Genomic DNA, 23,474 nt, shown 5'->3' on the forward strand with positions numbered 1-23,474 from the left:
AAAGCAAATCCCATCCGTAAGAATTCCCCTTGCTAACTCAACGGCTAGCAATAAACTGTAGGCTTAAATATCCGGGCAGTGTGACGGCATCACAGGGGGATGCCCTGAGGAACGCGCCAAAGAGGAAATAAGAATGAGGGCCGCGCGGCGCACGCACCCTAAGGTACCTGTAGAACATGGCAGGAGGCAGCGCCCAAGCCAGTCCGGGGACGCCGGAGAGGATGGCAGGCAGACACCGCGGCAGCCAGGCATCCTTGAAAAGCAGGAAGAGCCGCAAAAAAGGAAAGGTAGGCGGAGTGAAGCCGTCGGGAAGTGACGGTCGCAACAAGGTTTTCCCAATTTGATGGTGTCGAAAGAAACAATTGAGTGGATTTCCTGTGGGCCGACGTGCGGTCTAGATAGAAGGCTAGGGCCCGTTTGCAGTCCAAGGAATGCAGAGCCTGTTCTCCTGGGTTTGAATGGGGCCTGGGAAAAAAGGTAGGTAGGATGATGGATTGATATAATATGAAATTCCGATACTATCTTTGGTAAAAACTTAGGGTGAGTGCGGAGCACCACCCTGTCACGCAGAATTTTAGTGTAAGGCAGGTAAGTAACTAAAGCCTGCAACTCACTAACTCTGCGAGCGGAGGTGATAGCGAGAAGAAAAACTACTTTCCAGGTGAGATAGCGGAGATCACAAGAGTGGAGAGACTCAAACGGAGGTTTCATGAGCTGCCCAAAAACCATGCTAAGGTCCCAAGCACAGGCCAGAGGGCACAGTGGAGGTTTTAAGTGGAGCAAGCCTCTCATGAAGCGTGTTACTAAGGGTTGTGTTGAAATAGCAACATCCCCCACGCCCTTATGAAACGTGGTTACCGTGCTGACATGCACCCTGATGGAGGAAGTTTTCAGGCCTGACTCTGACAGGTACCAGAGATAGTCCAGAAAGTTCGCCGTGGAACAAGTGAAGGGGTCTATGGACATGGAAGTGCACCAGACTGTAAACCTCTTCCATTTAGAACTATAAGACCTTCTCGTGGAAGGCTTTCATGAAGTTACCAGGACATGGGACACTGACTCTGAAATGTTAAAAGGTTGGAGTATTAACCTTTCAACATCCAGGCAGTCAGAGATAGGGCCTGGAGGTTGGGGTGGCGCAGGTATCCTTTGTTCTGAGATCAGAAGCGGATCCTTCCCCAGAGAAATGAGCCGGTGTACTGATAGGTCCTGGAGGATTGGCAACCACACCTGGCATGGCCAGTGAGGGGCTATCAGAATCATTACGCCCTTGTCCCTCCGTAACTTCACAAGAGTCTTCGATATGAGTGGAAGTGGAGGGAACGCATAGAGGAGACCACTGGCGCACAAGACGGCGAAAGCGTCCCTCTGTTGCGAGTGGTGGCTGCAAGTTAGCAGAAGTTTTCTACTTTGCGGTTGTGGACTGACGCAAAGATGTCTATCTGAGGGTAACCCCAATGTTGGAATATTGTGTCCGCTACCGTAGGGTTGAGAGACCACTCGTGAGGATGAAACGTGCGACTCAACTTGTCTGCCAACACACACCCAGCAAGTAAGTGGCTGTGAGGCACATCGAATGGGAAAGGGCCCATGCCCATATCTGTGCAGCTTCCTGACACAGGAGGTAGGAACCTGTACCCCTTTGCTTGTTGATGTACCACATCGCACCTGATTGTTGGTTTGAATCAGGATGGCTTTGTTCAAAAGACAATCCTGAAAAACCTTGAGGGCATATCTGATCGCCCGAAGCTCCAGGAAATTTATCTGTTTGGCTTCCTCTGGAGACCAGGTTCCCTGAGTCTGTAGGTCGCCGACATGAGAACCCCACCCTAGGTTGGAGGCATCTGTTGTCAAGGTAATTTGAGGTTCTGGAGCCTGAAATGGAAGGCTTTGAAGTAGATTGGAGTGTTATATCCACCAGGCCAGTGACAGGCGGAGCTGTATGGTAATGTAAACAATGCTGGATATTGGTTGACAAGCTTGAACCCACTGGGATTTTAGGGTCCACTGCATGACTCTCATGGCTAGGTGGGCCATCGGAGTGACATGCACTGAGGAGGCCATGTGACCCAGCAATATGAGGAAGTGACGAGCAGTTGAGGATACTCGAGTCTGTAGATGATGCGCCAGAGAGGCCAGGGTGAAAGCCTGATCCTGAGGGAGGAAGGCTTTCGCTTGTATAGTGTTTAGGTCGGCCCCTATAAAGGATAGGGTTTGGGATGGAACTATCTTGGATTTGGGATAGTTGATTAGAAACCCTAGGGAGATCAGGGTATGGAGAGTGAGACGCAAAGACGCCAATGCGGTTTGTTGAGTTGGAGCCCTTATCAACCAATCATCGAGATAAGGGTAGACATGGACACCTTGACTCCTGAGGAAGGCTGCGACCACCACGAAGACTCATGGAACGGACACTAGGCCGAATGGTAGTACACGGTACTGGAAGTGATGAGGGCCGACCAGGAATCGCAGGAATTTGGGATGAGATGGAATAATTGAGATGTGTGTGCATGTGTCTTGGAGAGCACAGCCAATCTCCTTTTTGTAGAAGAGGAAGTAGAGAACCCAAGGTTACCATCTTGAACTTTTCCCTTTGTAGATACTTGTTTAGTGTGCGAAGGTCCAGAATTGGACGAACGCCACCTGACTTTTTTGGGATGAGGAAATACCGGGAATAGAACCCCTGCCCCTGTTGGGAGAGGGGCACTGGTTCTATTGCCCGGGTCTGGAGGAGGGTTGAAACCTCTTGTTCTAGAAGGGGAGAGTGGTCAGATGATCCCCACATCAGCCGAGGTGGGGAGTCCGCCAGTACAGTCAGGAAGTTGAGATGGTAACCCTGAGTGACTACAGCAAGCTCCCACTGATCGGTGGTGACTGTGTGCCAAATGTTGGTGAAGTGGCACAATCAACCACCGACTGGTACAGATGGAAGAGGAGGTTGGCATAGCTCTCCAGGGAGGAGTCAAAACTCTGATGCTGGTTCTGGCTGAGGAGCAGGCTGGGTCTTCTGAGGTCGGGATTGCCTGGACTGACCTTTTTGATAAGGCTTGGAAGGGCGACCTTGGGAAGCCGGAGGATAATACCTTCTTGGTTTGTAGGCCGGCCACTTAAGAGTCTCGCCTGAATGTCCTCTTGGAGGTGGAAGAGAAATCAGCAGGCACTGAAGAAAGTTGACGCAGCGTTTCATGGTGGTCCTTTAGCTGCGCCACAGTCTCCTGGATTTTGTCTCCGAAGAGATTATCAACAGCACAGGGCAGGTCAGCCAACCTGTCCTGTACCTCTGGTCTTAGGTCGGAGGATTTCAACCAGGCCCACCTTTTTGCACTAATCCTCGCTGTGGACACCCTAGAGGCAGTGTCAAATATGTCGTATGCAGCGTGGACCTCATGCTTGCCCGCATCCAGGCCTTTTTGAGACAGAGAATTACGCTCATCCTGGAATTGATCAGGTAAAGATTCAGAGAAATCCTGGATCTTCTTTAAAAGATTTCTGTTATACTGGGTCACATATAACTGGTAGGAAGCAACGCGAGATATAAGCATTGAGCTATGAAAGACCCATCTGCCAAAAGCATCTAGGGATTTCTGTTCCTTCCCTGGAGGTATAGAGGAATGAGGTTTGGAACGCCGTGCCTTTTTCTGGGCTGATTCCACAACCACAGAGTGATGATCCAGTTGTGATCTTTGAAACTCAGGAGCTGACTGCACAAGATAGGTGGTATCTGTTTTATGGTTGACAGGCGGAACAGAACCTGGGTTCTCCCAATTCCTCTTTAGAAGATCAATTAGATTTCATGAATAGGAATAGACATGATTTCCTTAGGAGCATCAAGAAACTGCCTTGAATCCTCTTCTGTCTAAAGCTGAAATGGAATTGTCTTAGACATTTCTTCAATGAAGTTAATAAAGGACAGATCCTCTGGAGGAGAACGCCTTCTCTCTTCAGGAGAGGCCTCTGAAGACAGATCATCTGTATCCTGGGAAGAATCATCAGTCCAAGGATCATAAGGTTGATTACCAGCTCCCTGAGGATCTTCAGAGGGGAGAAATGGCGTTGTTCCCGAAGGGACAGGCCTAGGCATTGACGGCATCGGAGGTGGCACAGACGGCATCAATGGAGGCACCGACGGCATCGATAGTGGTACCGATGGAACCAGCGACATTGATGGATGAGTCGGTGGTAGAATTCCAGACGGCGGTATGGGTATCGGTGTTTCTTCATCTTCCAATGACAAAGGTATCGGCATCAAAGGAAGAGGACATACCGGTGTCCTCGGTTCCAGCGGTGGAAGGGCACCGATCAATGTATCCAGTCTACCCAGTAGCGGTACGAGCACCATGGGAATCGGATCGGTGACTGGCGCGGGCAACAGTACCGGTGTCGATAAAGGGTGGAAGTCCTGCAGTGCTTTACCGATGGCCTTTTGGATCATCCAATCCATTTCCTCATAGACGCCTGAGGCATGTAACCCCAGCTCCGGAGTAGGAGGCAATATAGGCGTAGCTGGAGGGTCTACCGGTAAAAGTGGAGTTGCAGCTCCCTGCACTGATGAAGGTGGGGAACACCTCAGTGACCCAGTCACAGAGGAGCACGGGGCCTTCTCTGGACAGGATTTCTTTGTTGGTGGCTCTGTCAATGCCGATGCCGAGGGCTTGCCTGGATCAGCGGACTGAGCCTACCGATGCCGATGTCGACACTTTTCACGATGTTCTCCTCGGTCCTTCACCTGAGGCGATGAGGAAGAAGTTGACACCTTTGGAGTAGTCGATGCCGGTCGGGCAGCACCAGTGTCCCGCTGCTGAGAGGTCGATGGCACCGACTCAGATGAAGTCGAAGCGGTCGATGGAGTTGAGGGTTTTGAATGAAAAAGAAACTCCATCTTCTCTAATCGGGCTTTATGGCCCTTCGGTGTCATTTGGGCACATTTGGTGCAAGTTAGGGTATCATGGTCAGACCCCAAGCACAATACACAAACTCTATGTGGGTCTATGATGGACATTGTCTGAGGACAATCGGGACGAGGAGAGATTGAAGAATCTAAATATGTACACCCTGGAGGAAAGGAGGAGCAGAGGTGATATGATACAGACTTTCAGATACTTGAAAGGTTTTAATGATCCAAAGGCAACGACAAACCTTTACCATAAGAAAAAAATCAGCAGAACCAGGGGTCACGATTTGAAACTCCAGGGAGGAAGATTCAGAACCAATGTCAGGAAGTATTTCTTCACGGAGAGGGTGGTGGATGCCTGGAATGCCCTTCCGGAGGAAGTGGTGAAGACCAGAACTGTGAAGGACTTCAAAGGGGCGTGGGATAAACACTGTGGATCCATAAAGTCAAGAGGCCGCCAATGAAGAGTGGGTGACTCGCCAGAATGATAGCTACTGCCTGGAGACAATACCTTTATTCAATAAACATACACATGGTTACTGTGACTCCAACATCGCTCTAAGCTTCAACAGCAAGAGGAAATGTGGAAAAAAGGATTTGCACTCACAAAGACGGGAGTAGCTGGCTTGTTACGGCGGTTACTACCCCAAACCAAATAAGCCTGATACTTCACTTTCGATGCATATCCAGCATAGTTCTCTGCTTCAACGGCAGGGGAGAAGAAAAACTGATACTTCACACATCCAGCAGAGCTCTCCGCTTCAACGGCAGGGGAGAAGAAAAAAGGGTTCGCACTCATAAAGTGGGGAGTAGCTGGCTTGTTACGGTGGTTACTACCCCAAACCAAATGTGCCTGATACTTCACTTTCGATGCATATCCAGCATAGCTCTCTGCTTCAACGGCAGGGGAGAAGAAAAACTGATAGTTCACGCATATCCAGCATAGCTTCAACGGCAGGGGAGAAGAAAAAAGGATTCGCACTCACAAAGCGGGGAGTAGCTGGCTTGTTACGGCGGTTACTACCCCAAACCAAATGTGCCTGATACTTCACTTTCGATGCATATCCAGCATAGCTCTCTGCTTCAACGGCAGGGGAGAAGAAAAACAACCAATAAGGGCTGTACAACATAGTCTGGGAAAAAACAAATGAGCATGGGTGTAACTTGCTTATTGCAGCGGTTACTACCCCTACTACCCCTAACTAATCAAGCTAGATATTTCACTTGGATGCAGCTCCATCACTGCTCTCTACATTAATGGTGGGGGAGGAAGGGAAATAGAACCAAGAGCTAAGAGAAACAGATAAGTATGAGAGATAAAATGTGTGAAGCTTGCTGGGCAGACTGGATGGGCCGTTTGGTCTTCTTCTGCCGTCATTTCTATGTTTCTATGTTTCTATGACACCAACGAAAACCTGACGCCATGGCTTTAACAAAAATTTAGCCGCGGTGCAGTCGATGGCTGGTAGGCCCCAAAGGGAAAACTCGATGGGAATCGACCGCAAACGAGGGTAAAGCTTTACCTTTCGACCGCAGAGTACGGATATCGATAGGGGGTCCCCTATGGGTAGAATTTTTTGAAAATTTTTAAAGAAGTTCCGTGAGGAAAATTCCTGTCAGGAATCTCAAGAGAGCTCCTTAACCCTCGTGGCTACTGTTGCACGGAAAAAAAGAGAATGAAGGGGGACCCCTGCTGGATGCAGGGTTGTTGCCATGCTGGGCATGCCCAGTAGGTGGCCAGTCAAAATTCTAGAAACTTTGACAAAAAGTGTTCCGTGATTGGGCTCCATCCTGTGATGTCTACCCATATGTGAGGACTACCATCCTGCTTGTCCTGTGAGAACCGCAGCAATTATCACGTGCGATAAAAAGAGATATTTTGTTAGACACCTACTAGGCCCTGTTCTTAGTAGATAGGATAGTTTTTTTTTATTTTATTATTATTCATCTCTGTGATTGGCTTAGTATCTTATATGGATCCTGGGGAAGGGTGTTGCCAAAGCGAAGATGATCTGGGGATTGTGGAACGTTTTGGTGACGCTGCTTCTTAGAGCATGTTCTATATGTTTTTTCTCTGTGTTACAATGGTGTGTTTATCTTTGTGTTGTGCTTGGTATGAAAGCTCCCACAGTTTGGAAAAATGGGAGTTAAAGCCGAAAGGAATGTGAAGATTCGGACCTGGAATGAGAAGTCACCAAAAGCGGACAAACCCCTGCGCCCAGTTTCACCTGAAAACCCAGTGGAGGGGGAAGATAATACGGGAGCCAGGGTCGCTAGGACTTCACGTCCCTGGGATGTCAATGCCCCAATGCCGAAGTCCAGGGTTCAGACTTCTTGGTGCCAAACAGTTTATCTATTTTGTCAAGACGCGTGCAATGACCCTTGGGAGTCATCTGGGCACAGAAGGTGCACTCCCAAACGTCTTGCGATGCCCCAGGCACAAAATATAGACCTCATGGGGGTCTGTGATGAACATAGTCTGGGGGTACTAGGGGCATCGGTGAAAATCAGACAACACCATGGGAAAAAGAATCTAGCACGCAGTTGATGACCGGCGGCCACCGGGAAGCAGCACAGTCGGGAATTGACTGCGAACAACGTAAAAATTTACCGCAATGCCTAGTAACTAACCCCCGGTAGAAGAGTTACCTGGCGTGACCAGAAAAGAATGGGAACAAAACAGTTTTCCACAAAAAAAGCATGAGCTCCACAGTCGCGATGTGAAAGCTTTGCAGAAAAAAAGAGTGGACGCCACTTGGGTGCATGGATAGTGGCATGCTGGGCATGCTCAGTATGCCAGCCAAAGTTTTCCATGCCTGGCTCCATCTGATGATGTCACCCATGTGCGAGGACTACCATCCTGCTTGTCCTAGGAGAAAAAAGTTTCAGAAAAACTATTTACTATTTATTTACAAAAGGCTGAAGTGCTCAAGAAATTTTATTGCTAACTAGCTAACTTTTATTTAAAATAAGGGAACTCACAATCAATAGCTTGTTCTTCAATGCAAATACTTGTGATAATTCAAATTTATCAGACATATTTATTAATTTTTCTTGTGCAGTTACATTGATTACATGCAAAAAGTAAAATTTAAAAAATGAAAAATGATGAAAGCACTGGTATGATCCCATTTCAACATAAAAGTTTTGTCAAATGGAAACAAAATTTACATCACTTAAGACTTTAAAATTACCCTGTGAGGTCTAATATAAAAAACGAATAATTTGAAAGTACAGGAGAATATTAACCTGAATTGAGAGGCATCTCCTCAAAGCATAGTTTTCGGTCCTTGCATCTTTTCAACAGGCCTTTGACGTAATGCATAGAAACAAAATGATGGCAGATAAGGACCTTAGGCCCATTTATTCTACCCAATTCTATTCCCAATACAATGCCATAGACCCCCAATTGATCTCTGCCTGCCCCTCATTTCTTACAACTAAGGATCCTCTGTGCTTATTCCAGGTTTTTTTTTAATTCTGTTAATGTTTTTGTCTCCATCACCTCAACTGGAAAGTCATTCCATACATTCAGCATCTTTTCCATAAAGAAATAATTTCTGATATTTCTCCAGCATCTACTCCCACAGAATTTGATACTATGATCATTTGTTCTACAACATTTTTTCCTCTGAAAAATGTTTGCTTCCTGTGCCTGATTTATATTTTTGTGGTACTATATTTCAATGTTTTTTTGGATAGTCTCTTCTCATTTACAGGCTAATTTGAAAATGAGTGTGCATGGGCCCATATACACATGTACTGGCATGCAAGCAGAGATTCGCTGCAATTTTAAATCATGCATGCACTTGCGTATGTTTTAAAATACACTTCCCGCACATAATCTTAAGAGTCTGCTCAAGAAAACATACTTTGCTTATCTTTCCTAGGATTTTACATACTGGTACTTATGAAGGCAGATTTTAAAACATGCTTGTGAGGGGCAACCTAGTTTTTACAATTAGTCCACAAGTCTTCCCAGTTAATATTGAGGTCTTCAAGACCCATCTGATTCTTCATCTTACATGACCTCCAGATGACCCAGACCCCTCACCCTATCCTGTCAGTCCTAAAACTCGAGATCTATAGGCTTTCTCCTCATCTGGAGCAGCAGTAAAGTTATAGGGAAAACAAGCCAACGAGCTCCACAGACTCTGGTTTTAAAATAGTTATGCATGTAACTATTGGCCCCACCCCAAAATGCTCATGTTCTGCCAATGCCCTGCCCCTTTTCCACCCTCGTTTTTGACATGTGCACAGATATATATGTGCATACTTTGTGACTTTGTAAAATCCGTGTTGTTCAAGTGTGGCCCACATACGCACATATGTGGACATAGCTACCCGAGCGAGCAACATTTTTAAAATCGCCCTCATAAAGTATATAAATTTAGATCTTTAAATCTTATCTCATATTACTTTTGGTGCAGACCATGCACCATATTGGTAGCTTTTCAAAACTGACTCCAGCCTGTCTCCATCCTTCCAGAGGTATGGCCTTTAGAACTGGAAATACTATTTTAGGTGAGGTCTCGCCAATCAACTGCACAGAGGCTTTATTGCCTCCTTTCTTCTACTGATTATACCTCTCCCTAGGTGCCCTCACATCCCTCTTGCTCTGGCTAGTACCTTATTATACTGTTTTGCTATCTAGACATCAGACATGATAAACCTGAGGTCTCTGTCCTGGTTGGTGAACATCAGTATTTCATCCCCTGTCATGTATTGCTTTCTTGGATTTCTGCACCCCACATGCATGATTTTTTTTTTCATTGAAGACTAATTCGCCCACTCCTCAAGCTTTCTTAGATTACTTTTTATTATGTTTACTTCCTCTGGTTTGACCACTCTGTTGCACAACTTACAGTCATCTGCAAAAAGGTAAGATTTTCCATTTAATCCTTCTGCAATACCACTCGCAAAGATATTGAACAGATCCTGCCTTATGATATGTGTGCCTGAATCTGAGACCAACATGGAGACTATGATTGACCCAGAATCCTCTGCTGCCTTGGCCTGCTTGCAGTTCCTGCCACGTGAACCCTAAATGCCCTATTGAACCTGATTTGGAAAAATTCCAGGAGACATCTGGACAGCAGCCGGAGCTGTCTAAAACTTGTGATGGATGATCATAGGGTCACAAGCAGAAGGAAAAGATAAGATTTCAGGCTAGAATTTCAACTACAGTGGCACCTGTAGAAAGAACTTAAGCCATGAAGATCTCCCTGAGCGGGTAAAAAAATGACAGGACAATGGACTAACAGACGATTAATGCGAATACCAGGCAAGTAGGCCCCAATAAGAGAAAGGGATCAGAGTAATATAGGTCTAATTTATCTTCTTTTTGACATGAGAAACTGGGTATGTAATACTCCCATATATTCATGCAATTTAGGGACTTACTTGAGACAGCCTGTTTTACCTATAAAAGAAAAATTAGCTGATGTACAAGGGGAGAGAGAGGGTAGTGCTTCTCATGAGCATCTTACCAGAGAACTCCTGCCATTCTGTATCTCTCAAGGATACCCCTATTGCTTACTGATATACAATTAAAAAAATTGAGATTTGTTTCTACAAAAATTTGGTGTGGTATCCTTATAAAAACATAAGAACATGCCATACTGGGTCAGACCAAGAGTCCATCAAGCCCAGCATCCTGTTTCCAACAGTGGCCAATCCAGGCCATAAGAACCTGGCAAGTACCCAAAAACTAAGTCTATTCCATGTTACTGTTGCTAGTAATAGCAGTGGCTATTTTCTGTCAGCTTAATTAATAGCAGGTAATGGACTTCTCCTCGAAGAACTTATCCAATCCTTTTTTAAACACAGCTATACTAACTGCACTAACCACATCCTCTGGCAACAAATTCCAGAGTTTAATTGTGCGTTGAGTGAAAAAGAACTTTCTCCGATTAGTTTTAAATGTGCCACATGCTAACTTCATGGAGTGCCCCCTAGTCTTTCTATTATCTGAAAGAGTAAATAACCGATTCATATCTACCCGTTCTAGACCTCTCATGATTTTAAACACCTCTATCATATCCCCCCTCAGCTGTCTCTTCTCCAAGCTGAAAAGTCCTAACCTCTTTAGTCTTTCCTCATAGGGGAGCTGTTCCATTCCCCTTATCATTTTGGTCGCCCTTCTCTGTACCTTCTCCATCGCAATTCTCCTTGTGTCCATGAAGCGTGCTTGGCAAATAACACTTAAGACAGATCCTCGAGACACTCTAATCACTTTTCTTTCCTCGAAGAAAATTCCACTTGCCACTACCCTCTGTAGTAATTTTTTTTTTTTAATTTTTTTTTTATTGAATTTTCATTATCATATAATGACAACAACTTTGAAAGAAAAACAGAAAAAAATAACATTAATGCAGGAGGTATATACATCTCCAATACAAATAAAAAAAAAAAACTAAATTAAGTTTAAGTCAACTATTACAGGAGTGATATTCCTTCCGACTCAACATATTAAGAAATAACATTATTATTTATAAGAATAAGTGGGGAACCATATTAAAGCGGTTCATAAGGAAATGAATTTATAGGAATTGGCAGTTTCATCTAGCACAACATTTTACTTTTCCTTCCATGCCCTAGATCCACATGGAGACATTAAGAATGTGAGTCCAGGTATAGACGGAACTGTTGAGGATCCGAAAAAATATATCTATCATTCTGATGTATCAAAAGGCATCTAGAGGGAAATCGCAAGAAATATTTAGCTCCTCGAGAGAGGACTTCATTTTTCATCTGAAGAAATAACTTCCTTTTTTCCTGTGTTCTTTTAGTAATGTCAGGGAACACTCTTACTTGAGACCCATAAAAAGAAGATTGATGTTTTCTAAAAGATAATCTCAATATATTTTCTTTATCAGAAAGCAGAAGAAAAGATACAAACAAGGTTGCTCTCGCTTCAATTTTAGCTTCATAAGATTTCTCTAGGAAGTCTGTAAGGTTGTCGAATGCAGTATTATCCCTGTCTTCTTGCTGTTTTGTAACTTCTTTCCCAGGAAGATAGTAAATTTTTGAAAATTCTGGTATAGCATTTTCAGACAGTCCCAATATATTTATAAAGTAGCTTTTAAGGAGATCTTCCGCAGTTGCCCATTTTGTTTTAGGAAAAAAAAGGAATCTTAAGTTATTTTTCCTTGCTTCATTTTCTAAAAAGTCCATCCTGTTAGTCAGCATATTTTCTGACTTAATGAGGTTAGTTTGAACCTCTTTTATTTCCTTTATCTCTGTTTCTACATTTATTAGAGTTTTTTCAACTGTCTGTACTCTGTTTTCCAAATTTTGTGTTTTATCCATATTACTTTTTACAGCTTTTGTCAGTTCATTCATAGCGATATTCATATTAGAAAGCACTTTCCAGATTTCAGTGAGAGTTATTCTTTCTGGCATTACTAGATCTGTACTCAACTGTACATGTATCCCGGTCTCCTCACCTCTTGTCGCCATGGGGTCCCTCTTGTCTGGACTCTCCTGCCGTGAATCCTCCATGTTGTCTCTGGAGCCATGTTCTTCTTGGCTCACCGAGGACAATGATATTTCCTCATGTCCTCTCTGAGCAACCTCGGAGGTACACGGTGGGGTTGTCTGATGTTCCGTCCCACCAGAAAACTGGGGTCTGTATGACAAGGAGGGCACCTCTGGGGCTCCGGGGCTTAGAGATATTTCTTCGGCTAGGGCGTCCGACGGCCGCTTTCCGTCTAAGACGCCAGCAGCCAAGCTCTCAGGTGTTTGCTGTGCCGCACGAAAAGCTTCCTCCAGACGAGTTTGCCGCATTGAAATTTCCGGAGTGGAGGTAAGGATCTCTCGAATCCTTGCCTTTCTTTTCGAATGAGGCATGTAATTTTAGATTCAATTGGCAAAAGTTCTTAGGAAATCTGCGAGGAAAAGGAGAGCAGAGGAGTTCCCGTGCTCACGATGCGGCGGCCATCTTGGTTCCGGGACCCCTCTGTAGTAATTTAACCAGTTTCTAATACAGTTCACCCCCTTGGGGACTAACCACAAGCTGCTCAATGTCTCTTATGTGGGACAGTATCAAAACATTTGCTGAAATCCACGTAAACTACATCCAGCACAAACTTTTCATCTAATTCTCTTGTCATCCAATCAAATAAATTCATCAGCTTTGATTGACATGATCCTCCTCTGGTAAAACCATGCTGTTTTGGATCATGCAAACCCTATGAGGAAAGGCTGAAGAGGTTAGGACTGTTCAGCTTGGAGAAGAGATGGCTGAGGGGGGATATGATAGAGGTCTTTAACTGGGTAGGTCTTTAACTTGAGAGGTCTTGAACGAGTAGATGTGAATCGGTTATTTATACTTTTGGATAATAGAAGGACTAGGGGGGGCATTCCAAGTTAGCAAGTAGCACATTTAAGACTAATCGGAGAAAATTCTTTTTCACTCATCGCACAATTAAGCTCTGGAATTTGTTGCCAGAGGATGTGGTTAGTGCAGTTAGTGTAGCTGGGTTCAAAAAAGATTTGGATAAGTTCTTGGAGAAGTCCATTAACTACTATTAATCAAGTTTACTTAGGGAATAGCCACTGCTATTAATTGCATCAGTAGCATGGGATCTTCTTAGTGTTTGGGTAATTTCCAGGTTCTTGTGGTCTGGTTTGGCCCCTGTTGGAAACAGGATGCTGGGCTTAATGGACCCTTGATCTGACCCAGCATGGCAATTTCTTATGTTCTTATTGGATTTTAGATAGTTCACTATCCTTTCCTTCAGTAGAATTTCCATTAATTTTCTCACCACCAAGGTCAAACTAAACTTGTAGTTTCCAACCTCCTCTTTGTTACCAGGGTGCACACATGGAAATTTTTTAGTTTTGATTTTCATTTTTTTTTTGTTTCAATTTCTTGTTTATGGCATTTTGTTTCATTTACCCAAAATGAAATAAGCAAAAAATCTGCAAAAACCCCCCAAAAAAACTAAACTAAAAAATGAAAATACCTTGCTCCTCCCAAACCCACTTCAACAAAGGCCTCCTCCAGCCTTCACTCACTCCAGCCTTTATCCTATTGTGGGTCTTTCCGGTAACAGGCATGACCCTGCTTAATCTGGCTTTTCAAAATAGCCACCAGTCAATCCATGGCAGGTGCCATTATAAGGTATGGCAGTTTACATCAAACAAAAGCACAAACAAAGGAGCGAGAAATTGCACTCCAGCTATTCAATCATCAACATCCAAGAAGATGCAAATAAAGTAATACAGTCCCAAACTTCGAAGTAGATCAGCTGCGTCGGGAGGGACAGTAAATTTTTATGTGGAAATTTACTGTCCCCAGCCGGGTTCAGCGAAACACGGGTCCGTGTCGGGAGACCCTTTTGAGAACTGTGCTGTCTTTGAGCAATGGAGTTGCCACTTTAATGAAAAATGAAAAATTATTCTTTTCATGACCTACTTCAAAGTTTGGGAGTGTATTACTTTATTTGCATCTCCTTGGATGTTGATGAGTTTACATCAAACAGCCAGCCTCTCTTATTAAAGATCTTGCAATGATTTAGTCTATCTGAGAAGCTGCTGGAACCAGCAATCAAATATAAATGTAATGTAAATTCAAAGCATATTAAAATAGCCAAAGATAATTTTTTAAAATTCAAAATACTTAGGCAAGACTAGAGCCCAGTTCTTATGTGGGAAATAAGAGACAAGTGAGTACATGATGCAAATTGTTGTCCCCCAATTTATAGTATACTTTATTTAACCATCAACCATTTTGTTTTTTGAATAGCAGATAAGAATGATAATATTTAATCACCTTGGATACAGGTCCAAGTAGAACTGTCCTAAGATATCTCTGGTCACACGGTCTCTCACAGTGTAGAGAGTAACACTCTTATCCCAGACGTGAGCTCTGTCCACTTGCTCAAACACCAGTCCCAGCAGCTCCTGATAAATGTTTAACAAGTTCACTGTCACCTCTTCCAGTGGGAAGTACTCCCTGATCTTCTCTTGATCTACAGAGTATTTAAGCTCTTCTATGCAAGTCATATAATAATGGAAATCCCAAGCATTAATTCTGCCATCTGATACCAGGCCGCGTTCCTCACATTCTTTAGCCTTCAGTTCAAGTATCAGTTTCTTCTCCCCATCAGCCAATGGCTTCAATTTCTTGGTCAAGTCATCTATAAATGCAGAAAAACAGGGTCAATTTGTTTTTTGTCAACTCAGTTTGGTTGTTTTTTTTTAAATTATTTTTTTAATTAGATTTCAATCATATTTACAAAGAAACATGAAATAAAACAAGGAAAAAAGAGAAATTACAAATCTCAAAATATTAAATAACCGCATCTGGAAAAATACAGTCCACATTATTGGAGTGGCTCATGAAAATTATTCATACAGTACAGATCTTATCCCAATACCCTCAGGTACCTAGTAATGCTGAGGGAGATTTGTCTAAAATGAAAGACTTCAAATATAGAGGGTCAATAAATACAAACATTTTTCTGATAGGCGACAATACACTTACAAGGAAATCTGAGGAAAACAATGCTCCCAATGACAAAACCTAAGGTTTTAAATGGAGAAATTGCTTCCTCTTTAATTGGATCTCCCTGGAAACATACAGGAATACTTGTACTCTCTGACCTCAAAATAAAATATCTTTATATTTAAAGTACTGCCTAAAAAAATTTTCTTTATCAGCAGTCAAAAGAAAAGAAACCACAAAAGAGGCTCTAGTACAAATATTATCATCAGAGGTCCGCAAAAACAAAGAAAGATCAGGACTACAAGTAGGATGTAACATCTCTGCTTCTCCTTCCTCTACAGCAAGAATTTTCTTTTTATCAGGTATCTGGCATAAATTTTACCAGGTATCTGGCATAAATTGAAATACATCAACCACATATTTCTTAAAGTATTCTTCACCTGAAATCAGAAGACAACATGGAAAATTTAACAAATGTAGATGATTAAATCTAAGCTTGTTTTCTAAAGATTCACACTCTTATACATCAAAATCTTACATAAGAACATAAGATATGCCATACTGGGTCAGACCAAGGGTCCATCAAGCCCAGTATCCTGTTTTCAACAGTGGCCAATCCAAGTCACAAGTACCTGGCAAGTACCCAAACATTGGATAGATCACAAGCTACTATTGCTTATTAATTACCGTCATAGCAGTTTATGGATTTATCCTCTAGGAACGTATCCAAACCTTTTTTAAACCCAGTTACACTAACTGCTGTAACTACATCCTCAGGCAATGAATTCCAGAGCTTAACTATGCGCTCAGTGAAAAAGAATTATCTTCAAATTGTTTTAAATGAGCTACTTGCTAACTTCATGGAGTGCCCCCTGGTCCTTCTATTATCTGAGAGAGTAAATAACCGGTTTACATTAACTTGTGCAAGTCCTTTCATGATTTTGTAGACTTCTATCATATCCCCCTTCAGTCGTCTCTTCTCCAAACTAACTTCTTTAGCCTTTCCTCATAGGGCAGCTGTTCCATGCCCCTTATCATTTTGGTCGCCCTTCACTGCATCTCCAGTACAGCTATATCCTTTATGAGATGTGGTGATCAGAATTGCACACATTATTCAAGGTTCAGTTTCACCATGCAGCAATACAGAGGCATTATGACATCCTCTGTTTTATTTTCCATTCCCTTCTTAATAAATTCTAACATTCTGTTTGCTTTTTTGATTGCCACAGCATACTGGGCTGTCGATTTGAATGTATTATCCACTATGACGCCTAGATCTCTTTCCTGGGTGGTAAGTCCTAAGATCAAACCTAACATTGTGTAACTACAGCAAGGGTTATTTTTCCCTATATGCATCACTTTGCACTTGTCCACGTTAAATTTCATCTGCCATTTGGAAGCCCAATCTTCCAGTCTCACAAGATTCTCCTGCAATTCATCACAATCCGCTTCAGATTTAACTGCTCTGCATAATTTTGTATCACTATCACTATACTCTCTTCCCCAACACTGTTCCCTGTGTTTTATCGTTAAGAAAATACTCTAAGAGGTAGATCTTAAATAGGTACGCGTGCGCGAACAAAAGTACGCCGGATTTTATAAGATACGTGCGTATCTTATAAAATCCGGGGTCGGCGCACGCAAGGCTGCGCAAAATCTGCAGCCTGCGCGCGCCGAGCCAATTTCGGAGCGGCCTCGGAGGGAGCTTTCCTTCCGCATCCCCCCACCTTCCCCTCCCTTCCCCTATCTACCCCACCCCCAGCCCTACCTAAATCCACCCCCTTCCTTTGTTGTGCAAGTTAAGCCTGCTTGAAGGAGGCGTAACTTGCACGCGCCACCTCGGCATCCCCCGGCACAGGCCGCAGTGCCAGGGGACTCGGGACCGCCCTCCCGCCCCGCCCCCGAAACACAGTCACGCCCCCGGACCCGCCCCGGACCGCCCCCTGACCCCGGGTACGCCCCAGACACGCCCCCTCCCACCCCTTTTACAAAGCCCCGGGACTTACGCACATCCCGAGGTTTTGCGCGTGCCGGCGACCTATGCAAAATAGGCGCGCTGGCACGCAAGTACCCTGCACACGTAAATCCGGCAGGATTTACACGCGCAGGGCTTTTTAAATCTAGCCCTAAATGACTAGGGCAAAAAAAAAGCAAAACTTATTCTTCTAATAATCTACCTCATATTTAGAGGGAACTTTAGAAAGAAAGAAGCACCAAAAGTGGAAACACGTTGCTTCAGATTAAGAAAAAACTTCGTCCTTTCCTGTGTCTCCCTAGAAATATTGGGAAATATTAAAATTTTTGACTCACAAAAAGGAATATCCTTAAATTTAAAGTTGAAAAACAAGATTTTATCAATTTCTGACATAAATGAAACAAAAGACTAGCTCAAGCAGATATAATGTCCTGAGATCTCTGCAAAAAAGCTGACAAATCAGAACTTAGATTCAAACACATCAGAAAAAGCATTCCTATCATTTAAGGATCTTTTAACATCAGGAATAAATTGCAGAGGAGTTAAAAAAGAGCAAGACTGAACTTTGGATTCAATATTCTCAAGTTGTTGGTCAAATTCCAATAATTCAGAGGAAGTTTCTGTTGAATAAGTACATAACTGGGTAACAGTATGTGTTACAGAAGCTTCCATACAAGAAATAACTTTCCAGATATCCTTTAAGGAGACATCTTCAAAGATGTATTATCCAGTCTAACTCCAAAAGAAACTGATTGAGGAACTGGGAGCATGGAATCACAAAGTTCCAGAAAAATTAGGCACAAAGGCAGTAGGTTCCAGATTAACAGTCACAGGGCTCCAGGAAGATGATTAGTAGAAGATGAACTCTTCTGTAACACCAAGGAGCATGGGACCAACTTCACCTTGCATAACCAAGATGATATCCTCCACCTCCACCAGTGATTGTATCTGGGACAGAAAAGGTGGGAGGCGGACCCCTGGACTTAGAGAGATATCCCGGACCCATTAGAAACATTTACCTGAGAGGCAATAATAGCAGAATGATGAATAATGGACATCCATGGGTTCTCTAAGGGGGTTGACGCCCTCGGGGAAGCAATATAATCTTCCCCTTTCTTTTCTCTCTCATGTTCAGGAAAACTGGAGAGAAGGTGCATGCCCTTTTGACATGCGTCTTCGGTGCCCAACATGCCAGCTGAATTTGAGAGCTCTGCTCAGGCGCTAAAGATAACGTTATTGCAATGCACCGGCCCAGTCTCTCTGCCTTCTGGAAGAACCTTGGAAGGTCGTGGGCAGGGTAACAGCCAGAATCCTTCCCAGATTTTAACTTTTCTTTTCTTCTCCATTTGGCACAAAGGGTGAATCCCTTTGGAATGCAGTTTTGGCTGTGGGCCGCCAGGCCCTGGGCTAAATAGCAGAAGTTGCAACCTGCTGACATTATTGGCAGTCTGGAAAGGAAGGGGGAGGAGCAATGTCCTCCACTGAACAAACCAACTCGCTTGGTCAGGTGTCTCCACTCTGTCTCTCACGAGCTGTCTCTCTGTCTCCTGAGCTCTCCTTCAACTCCCTGGGAAAGTGTTTCCAATGTCCAACTAGGTAGTCAACTGAGCTTCCGTGATTATGCACATAAATCCACTTTGAAAATTAGCTGGTGTGCACACAATCCTGCAGCATACATGCACACATTTATGCCTGTATCTTAGCAAGAGTAAATGTATGCATGTAGATTTACATATATGCTTTTGAAAAATTGTAATTATGCGCATAAATTGTTTCTCCACCTCAATGCCAACCTGGAATGCCTCTTTCTAGTGCACATAAACTTATGCACAAAATATCTTAAGCGTACTTTTACGTGCACAACTCCCCAGGCAATTTTCAAAGTCATTTGTGTGCATAAAACTGGGTTTTATTAATGTAAATCCTTTTGAAAACTCAGCCCTTTCTTAAGAAGGGGAGCTGCCTTATGTTGCACAGACAAAAAGAGAGAATCAGGGTAAATTAGAAAAACAATGGGTTAATTTAAAACAAATCATTGTAAGTGAAACACATTTTTATATTACAAAATTGCTCTCTCATTTACCACCTGAGAGCCCTGCCATTCTGTTGGATTGCTGGACTTTTGCTACCATTAATCAGCCTTTAACCCGCGCCTAAACAGCCGGCCGATAGCAAGGCGACGCCCCCAAGCTGACATCATCAGGAGGCGACGGCTGCATAAAAACGCGGCGTTTTCGGAGGGGCTTCATGCCTGGGCCTCCGACCTGCTCTCTCATTTACCACCTGAGAGCCCTGCCATTCTGTTGGATTGCTGGACTTTTGCTACCATTAATCAGCCTTTAACCCGCGCCTAAACAGCCGGCCGATAGCAAGGCGACGCCCCCAAGCTGACATCATCAGGAGGCGACGGCTGCATAAAAACGCGGCGTTTTCGGAGGGGCTTCGTGCCTGGGCCTCCGACCTGCTCTCTCATTTACCACCTGAGAGCCCTGCCATTCTGTTGGATTGCTGGACTTTTGCTACCATTAATCAGCCTTTAACCCGCGCCTAAACAGCCGGCCGATAGCAAGGCGACGCCCCCAAGCTGACATCATCAGGAGGCGACGGCTGCATAAAAACGCGGCGTTTTCCAAGGCGCCGCGCGCCACGCGACGAAGGGGCGCGAAAAAGGGGCTTGCCCCTTTGTTTCGCCCCTTCGTTTCAGACCATTCGGTTCACATACCTGCGCCAAACACAAACATCCTCAGGTTGCTCATATATAATGGAAATTCCCACGATTACTGGACAAGGAAATTACCACTGGATGTACCCAAATAACAAAAAAATGACATCTCCTGACGCTGAAAAAAAAAAGAAATTCCTTAACCGGACCCTAACATCCATAATGTCTACCTTACACTTATCAGCTATGTTCACTTTGTCTTTTATCTTGTGTAATGCTCAGTCAGTACGAAAGAAAGTCCCTGTTTTATTAGATCTTGTTCACGCAAACAAACCAGACTTTTTCTTAATCACTGAATCCTGGCTAACCAATTCTGATATAGTTACTGTAAACAACTTAACCCCCCCTGGTTATACCACTATATCTGAACCTAGAGCACACCGTAGAGGTGGGGGCCTCCTAGCCATCATAAAAACCTCCCTGAAACCAATAAAAAAACAAATAACTTTCTCTGGTTCCTTTGAAATCCTATTAATTACCACAACAATATTAAACATAGGTATTATTTACTGTCCTCCTGGATGTCTCAACTCTGAGATCTCCAATTTCCTAGAAATCATTACAACACTTCCAGTAGATCTAAGTAAAACTATATTACTTGGCGATTTCAACGCGCATATACTCACACCATCTGTGGTTACAAATTCTCTCTTAGATTCTTTTACCGGTTTAGGATGGGAACAACTTATAAAAACTCCAACTCATATAAAAGGCCAAATCTTAGATCTTGTGTTCTTTAACCCACTCTCTTTTACACCAATTCTGAAAGACACTAAAGTTATCCCCATCCCCTGGTCAGACCATTACAGAATTCATTTTTCTCTTAGTATAGAACATAGTAAACACACATCTAGAAAACAACCTACAATACTTAAAAGGAAATTTATTAATCAAGATTCATTTGTAGAAGCAGTTATACCAAATCTACCTATCTCCATATCATCAAACATAGAAGATTCAGTGTCAAACTGGAATTTAGCTATTACTTCAACATTAGATTTGATTGCCCCATACAAAAAATATCAAACAAACAATAGGAAACAGAAGTCCAATGCTCCCTGGTACTCAAAACAGTTACATCATCTTAAAACACACCTTAGAAAACTGGAACGAAAATGGCGACATAAGAAAACAATTGAAGCAAAAAACGCGTACCGATGTACCCTCCGACACTATTACAAAGAAGTAAATCAAGCCAAAAAACTGTATTATGGAAACATTATCTCTAAAGCCAATGGAAATCCCAATGCTCTGTTTAATATAGTTAAAACATTAATTACTCCATACAATGAAAACTTCACAGATCATGATACAACATTCTGTAATAAAATTGCCAACCACTTTAAAACAAAAGTAACTAACATTTCCATAGAATTTTCACAACTGCCCTATCCTACCAGTGTTAAGAAAGAACCTGATTATCAATGGTCCGAATTCACCCCGGTCTCTGACAGTTCAATTCAAACCATAATTAGTAAACAAAACCTTCAAACTCACCTTATAACCCTTGCTCAGGAGCCTTCTTTAAAGCTATTGGTCATCATGCATACTCCTTTCTAAGCAGTCTAGTTAACCAATCACTAGAAACAGGACAATTTCCACATAATTTGAAAAAAACATCTATCTTACCTATTCTAAAATCAAAGACAAAAGGCACAACCGATCTCAATAACTACAGACCTATTGCCACACTAACATCGTTAGCTAAACTAATAGAATCGGCAGTACTACGCCAACTATCCGATTTTTTATCCGAAAATAATATTCTTCACATCAATCAGCATGGCTTTAGAAAGGGACATTCTACAGAAACACTTCTCCTATCCACCTTCGATACATTATTCCGGGCATTTGATTCATATACAGACTATATCATAGTATTCTTAGATATTTCAGCAGCGTTTGATACGGTTGATCACCAAATCCTCATTTCAGGTTTACAAGCAATAGGCATTACTGGCACAGTACTAAATTGGTTTTCATCTTTTCTTACAGACCGCCCTCAGCAAGTCAATATCAATCACCAATCTTCTACTCATTACACAATTCCATCTGGCGTTCCCCAAGGATCATCATTATCCCCCATACTATTCAACATATATCTTCTTCCGCTCTGTCATATCCTATCCTCACTCAACTTACAATTTAAAATCTATGCAGACGATATTCAATTTCTTGTCCCCTACAAAACTTCCTGGTTCGATACTTTATCATTAGTCTCACTCTATCTATCTACTATTAACTCTTGGCTATCCCATAACCGTGTGAAACTCAACCCATCAAAAACCGAACTAGTACACTTAACATCTATTTCAGATACTTCCATAGGCCCTCCATCTCACTTTACTTTCAACGGCACAACTATCCCAATAACTTGTCATGCCATAAATCTAGGTGTAACTATAAATACAGATCTATCCATGAAACAACAAATCTCCTCCCTAACAAAGAAATCATTTTACAAATTACAACTTTTGAAACGACTTCGCCCTCTTCTTTTCTATCGTGATTTCAGAACTGTCCTTCAATCTCTTATCTTCTCTGGTTTAGACTATTGTAATGCACTCTACCTAGGTTTACCCGATTCATCAATTCACCCATTACAACTAGTCCAAAATAGTGCAGCTCGCTTATTATCTGGTACCCCTATTCGCAATCATATAACCCCTATTTTACAATCTTTTCACTGGCTCCCCATAAAATACAGGATAAAGTACAAAATACTCTCAATCATTCACAGCTTAATCTACAATTCTTCCTCCACCTGGCTATGCACCTTACTTCGTATCTACAAACCCACCCGACATCTAAGATCACTTACTCAAAATCTCCTAGACATTCCATCCCCACGACAGGCCAGATTAGACATAACCAGAAAAAGAGCATTTTCAGTTGCAGGACCTTCTCTTTGGAACTCTTTACCCAACCCTCTCCGTCTAATATCAAACCCTCATCAATTCAAAAAAGCTCTGAAAACTTACTTTTTTCAACATGCATTTAATAACTCTTCTAAGTATACTGTCAACAAATCTGAAGTGCCCACCTCTTCAACCTCATCCATCTGACTCATATTACCCCAATTCTGCTCACTTGACACATATTACCTCAATTTTTCACTCAATCTTTTTTTTCACTCCCTTCATTTTCTGGGATATATTTATCTGATAACTCACCACTTCTTCCCTCCCCCCCTTTCGCCTTTTTGCTTCTCCTATTCTGTTTACCATGGCATGCTTCTATTATTATTATTATTGTTTCATTTTTAATTAACAATTTTATTTTAAGCTAGTAATTACCTAGCTATTTAACTAAATTTATGTATTTTTATTTTATTTAACTTGCATTTTATTTTTCATTTTATTTTAAACTATTGTAAACCGTTTTGATACAATTTTATTTTAAAAAGCGGTATATAAATACCTTTAAATAAATA

General features: G+C 42.7%; 1 protein-coding gene across 2 annotated transcripts in view; it reads right to left on the bottom strand.

The window, feature by feature from the left end:
- NLN (neurolysin) overlaps nucleotides 1-23,474 on the bottom strand; it is a 226,441-nt gene that overhangs the window by 86,581 nt on the left and 116,386 nt on the right. For both annotated transcript variants that reach the window (XM_029576052.1, XM_029576061.1), the window contains one exon: nucleotides 14,670-15,036. In XM_029576052.1, coding sequence (XP_029431912.1) covers nucleotides 14,670-15,036 — 367 coding nt within the window. The remainder of the gene's footprint in view (nucleotides 1-14,669; nucleotides 15,037-23,474) is intronic.

This window comes from Rhinatrema bivittatum, chromosome 1 (assembly GCF_901001135.1).
Source record: "Rhinatrema bivittatum chromosome 1, aRhiBiv1.1, whole genome shotgun sequence".
Taxonomy (NCBI): domain Eukaryota; kingdom Metazoa; phylum Chordata; class Amphibia; order Gymnophiona; family Rhinatrematidae; genus Rhinatrema; species Rhinatrema bivittatum.